At 37.7% G+C, this 10,323-nt stretch overlaps 1 protein-coding gene across 1 annotated transcript; it reads right to left on the bottom strand.

The window, feature by feature from the left end:
• Positions 1–450: 450 nt before the first annotated feature.
• idua (alpha-L-iduronidase) lies at positions 451–8,745 on the bottom strand. Its single transcript, XM_041786892.1, has 14 exons — positions 8,404–8,745; positions 8,137–8,277; positions 7,964–8,046; positions 7,645–7,752; positions 7,370–7,465; positions 6,851–7,053; positions 6,408–6,587; positions 5,993–6,209; positions 5,659–5,868; positions 5,454–5,575; positions 4,195–4,320; positions 2,767–2,843; positions 813–913; positions 451–694 (listed from the first exon to the last, which is right to left on the bottom strand). The coding sequence occupies exons 1-14, from the start codon at positions 8,538–8,540 to the stop codon at positions 594–596; spliced, it is 1,902 nt and encodes a 633-aa protein (XP_041642826.1). The 5' UTR covers positions 8,541–8,745; the 3' UTR covers positions 451–593.
• Positions 8,746–10,323: the final 1,578 nt, after the last annotated feature.

Consider the following 10,323-nt stretch of genomic DNA (forward strand, 5'->3'; position numbering starts at 1 on the left):
AAGGCTCAGGACACCTTTGCAAATTTGACTTTTCCACAATATTCTAATATTTTGAGATAGTGGACTTTTGTGATCTGTAAGCCGTAATCAAAAGATTAAAAAAAAAGTCTTGAAATGGTTCACTTTGTATGAGATTAATCAGATTAATTAAAAAGTAAAGTTCTAATTTTGAAGATTATAATTCCACTTGAAGCAGAAATGTGTGTTTAGTCTCTTAGTATGAACCAGTGCATAAATCTACAATCAGTTCATGGATGGAAGAGTTACTGGACTGATATTGTTAGCTGATAATAACTGTATTCAGTCATGTGTTTTGTAAATTTTCTCTGCAGAAGAGAAAAATGAAATGAAGACATCTTTGATATTAAAACTAATTTACACCTAAAATGTCCTGTCCAGATCAGTGTCAAATACAGCACCAACATATGAAAATAAAATGTGCAGACTGGGTAAAAGAAATAGACTTTAATTTTTCTCATTTTACTGCAAAATAAGTAAACCAAAAAACTCTGATCGCTGTATCAATACTGCATAAAACACACTTCAGAAACTTGATATGAAACAATATCCTGCCAGTTTAGACCGGTCTTGGTCTAGAGCTTCTCTGAATACCTCTCTGGCAGCGAGTACGGCCCTGGTTGTCCCCAGTAGTCCAGAGCCCGGACTCTGTACAGACCCTCAACCATCTGATCCACTGCAGACACACAACAAAAGAACATGATCTTATGATATTGTCTGAATATAACAGTGTCAGAACACGTTGTAAAGGATCAGTATGACGCCGTTGATCAATTCCATCACGAACTTCTTACCTGGTGAAAAAACATAAGAAGTAAAAATGGTGTTTTGGGCATTGACTCTGCTGAAATCTTTCTGCTCTGTGGAGAATTCGACTTCAAATGTCTTAATGCATCTGAAAAACAAAGAAAAACAAAGAATTTATGCAGGATTGTTTTCTTGGTCTTGGGCCATGCTTTTAGCGTACCTGTATTTAAACATCATCATACAGAGTTCAGATAAAGGGAAACATACACACGTGGACAAAATTGTTGGTACCCCTCTGTTAATGAAAGAAAAACCCACAATGGTCACAGAAATAACTTGAATCAGAAAAAGGTGATAATAAATAAACATTCAATGAAAATTAACCAATGAAAATCAGATATTGCTTTTGAACTGTGATTCAACAGAATTTAAAAAAAACAAACAAACTCATGAAACAGGCCTAGACAAAAATGATGGTACCCTTAACTTATAATCTTGTTGCACAGCCTTTTGAAGCAATCACTGCAATCAAATGATTTCTGTAACTTTCAGTGAGACTTCTGCACCTCTCAGCAGGTATTTTGGCCCACTCCTCATGAGCAAACTGCTCCAGTTGTCTCAGGTTTGAAGGGTGCCTTCTCCAGATGCCATGTTTCAGCTCCTTCCACAGATGTTCAATAGGATTTAGATCAGGGCTCATAGAAGGCCACTTCAGAATAGTCCAATGTTTTGCTCTTAGCCATTCTTGGGTGTTTTTAGCTGTGTGTTTTGGGTCATTATCCTGTTGCAAGACCCATGACCTGTGACTGAGACCAAACTTTCTGACACTGGGCAGCACATTTCTCTCTAGAATACCTTGACAGTCTTGAGATTTCATTGTACCCTGCACAGATTCAAGACACCCTGTGCCAGATGTGGCAAAGCAGCCCCAGAACATAACAGAGCCTCCTCCATGTTTCGCAGTAGGGACAGTGTTCTTTCCTTGGTATGCTTCATTTTTGCGTCTGTGAACATAGAGCTGATGTGCCTTGCCAAAAAGTTCCAGTTTTGTCTCGTCTGTCCATAGGACATTCTCCCAGAAGCTTTGTGGCTTGTCAACATGCAGTTTGGAAAATTCCAGTGTCGCTTTTTTATGATTTGTTTTCAACAGTGGTGTCCTCCTTGGTCGTCTCCCATGAAGTCCACTTTGGTTCAACAGTGACAGATGGTGCAATCTGACACTGATATACCTTGACCTTGGAGTTCACCTTTAATATCTTTGGAGGTTGTTCTGGGCTCTTTTGTTACCATTCCTATTATCCATCTCTTCGATTTGTCATCAATTTTCCTCCTGCGGCCACGTCCAGGGAGGTTGGCTACAGTCCCGTGGATCTTAAATTTCTGAATAATATGTGCAACTGTAGTCACAGGAACATCAAGCTGCTTGGAGATGGTCTTAAAGCCTTTACCTTTAAACTGCTTGTCTATAATTTTCTTTCTAATCTCCTGAGACAACTCTCTCCTTCACTTCCTCTGGTCCATGTTTAGTGTGGTACACACCATGTCACCAAACAGCACAGTGACTACTTGTCACCCTTTAAATAGGCCGACTGACTGATTACAAGTTTGTAGACACCTGTGATGCTAATTAGAGGACACACCTTGGTTGAACATGTCCCTATGGTCACATTATTTTCAATCTTTTCTAGGGGTACCATCATTTTTGTCCAGGCCTGTTTCATGAGTTTGTTTTTAAAAAAAATTCTGTTGAACCACAGTTCAAAAGCAATGTCTGATTTTCATTGGTTAATTTTCATTGAATTTTTATTTATTATCACTTTTGTCAGATTCAAGTTATTTCTGTGACCATTGTGGGTTTTTCTTTCATTAACAGAGGGGTACCAACAATTTTGTCCACGTGTGTATTGAACTTAGGGGGAGAAACATTACACTTCCACTCCTCTATATGACCTTACATCGGCTGAATAAATAAATCAAATAGAAACAATAATATCCACCTACTTTGAATCTACACAGTGGTCTGACCAGATGATCAGGACTTGGCCTTTGGTGATCCCGATGAAGCGTAATCCATTGACCTTATCAAAAGTTAAAAAAAGAAGAGACGTCAGGATAATCTGTATTAGAACATGTAGTCGTGGCTATTTCAGGACTTTATACATTGGTTGTGTTTTATTTACTTACTTTGATTAAGCTTTTTTTTTTTTCATCACAACTCCAGATTCGACTTATGTTAGGACATTCACTTTTCATTCTTCATTAATCTACGGTGGCCCTGAAGGTCAACTGCAGAAACATTTCATGGAATACCAAAAGCCTCTCTCTTTACTCAGTACTCAGAATGCTTAATCATGTGGAGAGCTGCCTGAACTCTCAGTCATATAACCATTTTATTAGTAAATCACTTTGTTTTTGTTGTTATTTTTTTGTCTTTCACCCTTATTTGATCATCTGTGCTTATTCAGTCCTTCACTGTGTGGGAGTTTTTGGTGTAGGCTTTGTCTTTATTTAGAATGGGATGGTGATTGATAAGATTTTGCTGATATCAATGCCATTACCAATTCTGCTTATTGAGTCAATTCTTTATCCATTCCCCTAATGATTCCTTTCTCTAAGTGTTCTTTTTGGAAAAAGTAGACTATATATGTTTTTACTGTAAGTAACTCAAATTGCCACCTTTAGTGAGAGTCAATGACAAACACACTTCAATTACTGGCTATAACAAACAGTTATGATCTCTAAACATCAAATGTTTGGGAGGAGAACGTGCTAAAAATACAAAAAAAGTTGGAAAAGACTCAGTTAAAAAAACCTGCTCTCTAGATGTTCAATCTCTGAACTTGAATTAGAATTATTAAAATAAATATAAAGGTTAACTAAATAGATAAAATTAATGGGAGGGAAGTTTGACTTTCTCTCTCTCTTCCTCTCTGCAGATATGCACAGGCGACTTATGCGACCTCAGTGTGTAATGGGAGAGTTAGAGGAGATATTTCACTAGTTTGTAAGCCAGGGACAGCTTGCTACAGATCCAAAATAAATATAAAGAGAGGGAAAAACAACTTAACCAATGTTGTCTACTGGACTCTAGTTAACAGTCCGTGTAGGACACATGAAGAAAGCATCACTTGTACGCAATGTGCACAACACTGCATTTTTTTGCATGAATTTGAGGAAAAAAAATTTCATGCATTTTCATCACTGCAGCCATGCAGCACCCTTAAGTATCAGTAAATGTGAGTACATCACTTATCACTTACTTTCACTTATCCTGTGTGAATGCACCGCACCAAACAGTGACATCAGGGGATAATTCACAAATTATCAGGGGTCCACAGGTAATACAAGCCCCATGCAAAAAGTACTTAATACTAAGTTATGTATGCCTGTATATGCATGTATGTATCAGTTTTGTGTTTTAGTCCTGACCTGGTCTGGCGGGATTTTGGGCTGGGCACAAACATGGACGAGGAGGACTGAAGGCACAGAAAGTCTGGCTTTCAGAGTCAGAGTGTCGCCTGATGGAACTTCCCAGGGTCCTTCAACATGAGGATCCTGAAACAAAAACAGATTATTAGTTAGAGATCGAAAGCAGGTCTGAAATATATCAAATCTGAAATGCTGTTCACAGCAGATTTAGTGTTCTCATTAACATGAAATGTAGAAAACTGCGAAAGGACCATATCTTTTTTGTCTAAATGATCTGTTACATAAACTGCTGCCCAAATAGAAAGATAAAGAATTGACAAAAAGATAGTGAATGGCATAGGTTTTAGCTACACTTAACAAATAAACCTCATGTCAAAACATAGTGCAAGCAGCTAATACAGTATTGAGCAATCCCAATAAGAATTGGTGACACATTAGTAAATTTCTATCAGCAGTTAGAAATGTGAAGGGTCAAGCAAATGTGGCTTATAAATCCACCAAACAGCTTTTAAACATGTCAGTATTATTTTACTATGATGTCTCAGTATTGAAAGGAAAAAGAAACCATTTGAGAGTGTTTTCAGGGTCTTATGCATGTAAGATAGTTACTGTACATAGGTTTTGATATTTGAAAGCACGTATGGCCCACCATAGATCATCTCTGTACATGGAAGAATATATATATATATATATATATATATATATATATCAGTTTTCTTTAGAAGAAACAATTTGATTTATCCAGCATTTAACAATTTCTGCAGATATTTTTGCAAGAGTTTTGAGGCCTTTTATGCCTTTATTTATAGAGTAGAAGGTGGAAAAAGTTGGAAACAAATGAGAAAGTGGGGACATGTGGGAAAGCCACAGGCCAAATATCAGCCAATTTAAAATACTTTTTTTAAAATATCAAATTACTATTCAAATTAAATATCAAATGACCAATCAATAATATTTTCATAGTTTCATAATATTAAAAATATTTCAAACCACTGAGTTAAGATAGATTATTGCACCTGAAATCAAAATAAGGGAAAACAGCACTTTGGTCTATTTTTCTGCAGAAACAAAGGCACAAACTTTTTCTTTTATGATGAGAAAACGAAATTTTAGAAGCAAAACCCTTCTGGATAACTAAGAGTGTGAACTTTGTTGAACTAAGCAACAACTGAACAACATCTGGAAGGAAAAATCACTCTGAATATTGGCAAAAAATAATTATATAATGTTTTACAACATCATTTTTGTCTGCCGTTTACCTGAAGACTCCTGAGGAGTCTGAACTGCTGTGCTGTGGGGAAGTCAGGGCTACCCATGCTCTTCCACAGCTGGTAAGGGTTTGTTACATTGTTGTCCATGTAGTATGTGACATACACAAGACCTGCACAGCACACAGACTGAAATAAGGCTGCTGATATTATCCTTTAAACTGAGTGATTTTTGCACCAAGGTCTGGACTGGTACCTTTTTGATCATCCAGTCCTCTGAGCGATATGGTGACATCATCAGTGATGGTGGAGGAGCTGTTGTCGTCACTGTTGTACACGAGCACGGCCGCCTGCCAGCTGTCTGAGCTGCCAGGTATTACAGGCTTGTGGCTGCTGGCCAGGACTCCCAACCTGCTGCTTTTGTTTCCCGACAAGCTTACAACCTGAGCCAGGACTTGAGTCTCTCCTTTAAGTAGAATCAAAAACAGGAGAATCAACGTAAAGAATACGGAGAGGATTTCTGCATACATATCAGTTAAAAGCATCCTTATAGATTAAAACGCTTGTTCTGACATAAAAACTGTTATCACCTAGTAAGGCCAGCAGGCCCATGACGGTGAGGACCGGCTTCCTGATCAGCTGAACATGGGGCGGCTGGGTGTTGTTGACCTGGAAGCGTGCGGTCAGGGTGCGCTGGGTGAATTGGTGCGGGTGGTAGCTGAGGAAGGCGTTGTCGTTGCTCAGCAGGGTGTAGTTGATGCTCCTTTTGGGGTCTGAAAGCAGCAGGTCCTGGTGCTGGTGTATTACCTTATGGAAAGATAAAGGTGCACTCTAACAGAATTAACCTTTCCTTGGTTTGGTGTGCATTTTCTACAGCTACATAATTTGTGTAATAACAAAATAGACCCTACATATAGCATCTGTATGCTCTGTATCCTCTTCAGTCTCGGTTTCAATCAGTAAAAATTGGTGAAAAATATGTCTGTAAATGATGCTTTTCCTCACCTTCACCACCATTGCAGCATATGTCACATCAGACCTCCACTCCTGTGGCCTGGACCAGCCCACCAGTGGATCTGCTTCATCGTTATAAATAGGGAGGCTGCTGAACCTAGGGAAATGCTCCTGGATCTCCTTCACTGTCTGCACCTCCTGCTCGAGGATAGGCAAGGAGTAGCCTCCACCCTGCAGGATAAAAATGGAGATTTAACTCCAGCAGACGGGATTCTTCTTATCTCATCAGCTTCAAATACTATTCAACTTAGGACTGTATTATCAATCTAAACCATTAATAACTAATAATAATAATAATAAAACTTTTGAAGAGTAAAACTTTTCGATGTAAAAAGCCTTTTTTAATGTGGGCAGGCAGCTGTGAGCTTAAGTTAAACTTTGGAAAATGACTGTGGTCAGGTTGCTTGTTGTGGACATATTAAAGAAAAGCCCACCTTCTTGTGCAGGGCGATGTAGTCAATCCTGACCCCTGTCTCTCCAGTGAAGTAATTGGTGCCATTGTAACAGTGCTGCAGCATAGCCCAGCAGTACGGCGAGTGTGGGGGAGAGTGGCACGAGTCTCCTGGACCCCCAAACTTCAGCAGAGGGCTGGCGGCATGCAGACCCTCTGAACAGGCATCATAGTAGTTTAAAAACCCTGAAAAAGCACCCACAGAGACCACAGTTCTTCTTTTTAGACAAAAAAACATATGCAAAATCCGTACAACAAATTGAAAGTAGACAAGAGCGATCAGTTTATCATTATTTTTTATGCCAGTTTTAGCCTTGCATGATAAATATGACTTATGATGAATATGTGGATTTTTACAAAAGCATATCAAATGATCCAATTGTGAAAATCATGATAATATAATCATAACTGATACTATAGGAGAGAAAACTGTTTAACACTGCATGCCACTGTAAAATAGACAAATCTAGCACAGATGTGATAAAATTTTCTTCATGATTACCTTGTATTGACACAGTCAAATTATCAAAGTCGTGGTTGTTCGGCTCGTTCCAGGTTTCAAAGTTCCACTGAGAAACACGACCCAGGCCGTACATGTCTGTAAGTAAAGACCAACCAGTTACAGAAATCGCATGCCATCACATTTCTTCAGTACAGATTTAACTTTATGCTTTTGTCTACAAATCAATTTATAATAAATGACACAAAAATAGTGCTTCTCAGTTGCAATTAGCCATGTCTAACTATTATTAACAGCATGGAGACTAATTCACTCACCAATATACCTTTTGGCAATAAGATAAATCAGATTTCTCCACTTGACCACTTGTGATTTGTCCTCAAAGTCTGTGAAGTAGTTGGATATGCTGCCCATCAATTCAAATCCTGAAAACAAGATGCAGAAAAAGTTAGATATTTTCAGCAAAGAAGGACAAATAAAATCATATTTGATCATCTGTGTTTTTTTTACAGTAACTTTTACTACAGTTTAAGGCTACTGAAAGAACTCTGCTATGCATTTTGATAGAAATACTTGAGATGACAGCATCTCGATTATATTCACATACACAAATAATAGTGTAATAAATGGTCACACCTGGTTGGAGTCCATTGATCCATAATAGGTCTATCAGCCGGTCCAGTTTAGTGAAGTTGTAATGAGGTTGTCCGCCAATATCTCTAAAACAAAACAATAAAAGAGTTTAGTTTATAGTGAAGGAGAAATATCTGTTCATTTACACTGGCTGTGGAGATCTGTTGTTCACTCACTGTGCAGTGACCAGCTCCAACATCCAGTGTATCCTGACCTGCTGGATCCCTCCATGGGGGACTGAGCCCACATAAGCCAGGTTCAGCTGCTGGTCGATGCTCAGGTCAAACTGGTGGGCCTGAGTGTGGGGGAGAGGAGGGCTAAAACAGAGAGGAGCCTGTAATTTATCTTTGCAAGGCACAAAAGAAACAAAAATGCATGTAGGAGTTCACAAAATCCCCAATTCTGCGCAAGTATAACGAAACAACACTTAATATTCAACCTACCAGAAACCCGTGCTTCTCCAGAAGTGTTTAAGGTCTCCCACCGGTTTTCCCACATCGACCGTGATCACATGTGAAGTTGCTGAAGTCTGTGTAATGTTTAGGAGTAAGGCAAAGACAGAAAAAGTTTTCCACTTCATGCCTTCTCGCTAGCTCGAAATTGAATAGAAAAAGTGATGTAAAATTCGTTAAATCCTGTCAACTTAAACCCGACATGCCTTACATGTGGCATGTGAATATATATACAGCAGATATTTAACATTCATCACGTAAACACGCCTAAAAAAACAAAAAGAGACACATTTTCACGCTAACATCAGCAACAGTTCTAGTCAGCTGAGCATTGTTACGTCATCCATGTGCGACACTGTAGTGTAGTCTTTTGGGGAAACCTGCTTCATTTTGAGGAAACAGAAGAACTCCTCAGTTATCTGTTCTACGTATATACGACATGTTTTGGATAAATTATCATATTAAATGATTGAATCTTGTGTTTTATCGTTGTTTTAGCACACAAACGATTTTTAAAAAATAATAAGGGAATCAAACAGAAGACTAAAATTGAACAAAAGCAAAACAGGGTTGTTAAAGTACGGTGGCATATAAAGGGCACTTATGTAAAATACAAAATAATTGAGCATTTATTTAATACATGCATTAATAATAAATAAAGAGGATCTGTTCATTTTAAAGAAAACTTGTTTTTTTTATTTTTTTTTAAAAGAGGAAACAAGTTTTGAGATTATAAATTCGTAAATTTATCAGAAACCAAACTCGTAATTTTTGAGTTTAAAAAGTCATGAATATATTAGCTTAAACTCAACACTGTGAGTTTGAAAGATGTAGTTTTGACTTGATAATGTAAAAAATTTCAAGATTATAAAGCTAGAAATTTTGTCAAGTGTGGGAACATATGCTGGTTTAGCACTGCTCTGTCTGGCCTCCTGATAGCCATCGTCCAGGCCTGTCAGGTCCATGACCTATCACTCCAGGTATCCTCCCAGATGACCCCTAAACAATGCATGTGGTTGCCCCCTGTCTGGACATAATAAAGTCGTAAAATTACAAGAAACAAAACAAACAAACAAACAAACAAACAAACAACAACAACAACAACAACAAAAGTGGTTGGATACTGGCAGTTTACTGAAATGTCTCTTCTAAGTCTTGATATAAAATATTATGGGATGATTCTGGGCTCAATCACAATGGTTTTCTTCCTGCTCAGTCCCTGTAAAAATAATTACTAGATTAGGCTCTTATCTAAAATATTTGTACAAGGAAAATGGTTTTGTCTGGTATGAATTTCTTCCACCCAATTTCCTATTTTATAATCTCAAAAATTCAAAGTTTCTGCTCTCATTAATTTGTGATTTTAAACATACACTTTGGTTTTGTTTCCTCAATTAACTTGCAACTTCCTAAACTTAAAAATTTTAGGCAGTTTTAGAGTGGCACTAGCACACTGTTACATGACTACTGTTTAGTAGTTTAACAAAAATGCCACATGGATAGAACAGTTTTATCATTATCATAGTTATTGTTGATGTTGTTTTATTACATGGCTGGTTAATAACTTCAGAAGAAATCACCTCCCATGCCATATGTGAATGTAAAAAGTGGGGTTATATAGCCCCTCTTGATTACACATAGGACTGTCAGCAATTAATTATGGAAGAAAGTAAAAAAGGAGCACACCCCTAACAATGAACTTCTTAAGGTGCAAGACAAATAAAGACTTACAAAAACTGGTAAGTCAAATTGAGTGGTGACTTCTCATTTTAAGTAAGAAATTTACTACAGCCCATAATAGAGCAAATTATTTTTTTTTCAACAATCACGATGAACTACATTTTTAATTTTTTCTCCCCCATCAAACTCTCAATGTCTCATTTCACTCTAAAAACTCACAGACAGCTCAGT

Source organism: Cheilinus undulatus, linkage group 5 (genome assembly GCF_018320785.1).
Source record: "Cheilinus undulatus linkage group 5, ASM1832078v1, whole genome shotgun sequence".
Classification (NCBI taxonomy): Eukaryota; Metazoa; Chordata; class Actinopteri; order Labriformes; family Labridae; genus Cheilinus; species Cheilinus undulatus.

Bases quoted from the DNA above. Each gene is read 5' to 3' on its own strand.
- idua (XM_041786892.1), bottom strand. From the start codon at position 8,540: ATGAAGTGGAAAACTTTTTCTGTCTTTGCCTTACTCCTAAACATTACA. The intron at 6,210-6,407 runs GTGAGGAAAAGC...TCTTTCCATAAG, and splicing joins ATGCTGCAATGGTGGTGAAG to GTAATACACCAGCACCAGGA. The intron at 695-812 runs GTAAGAAGTTCG...GTGTGTCTGCAG, and splicing joins TTCTTATGTTTTTTCACCAG to TGGATCAGATGGTTGAGGGT.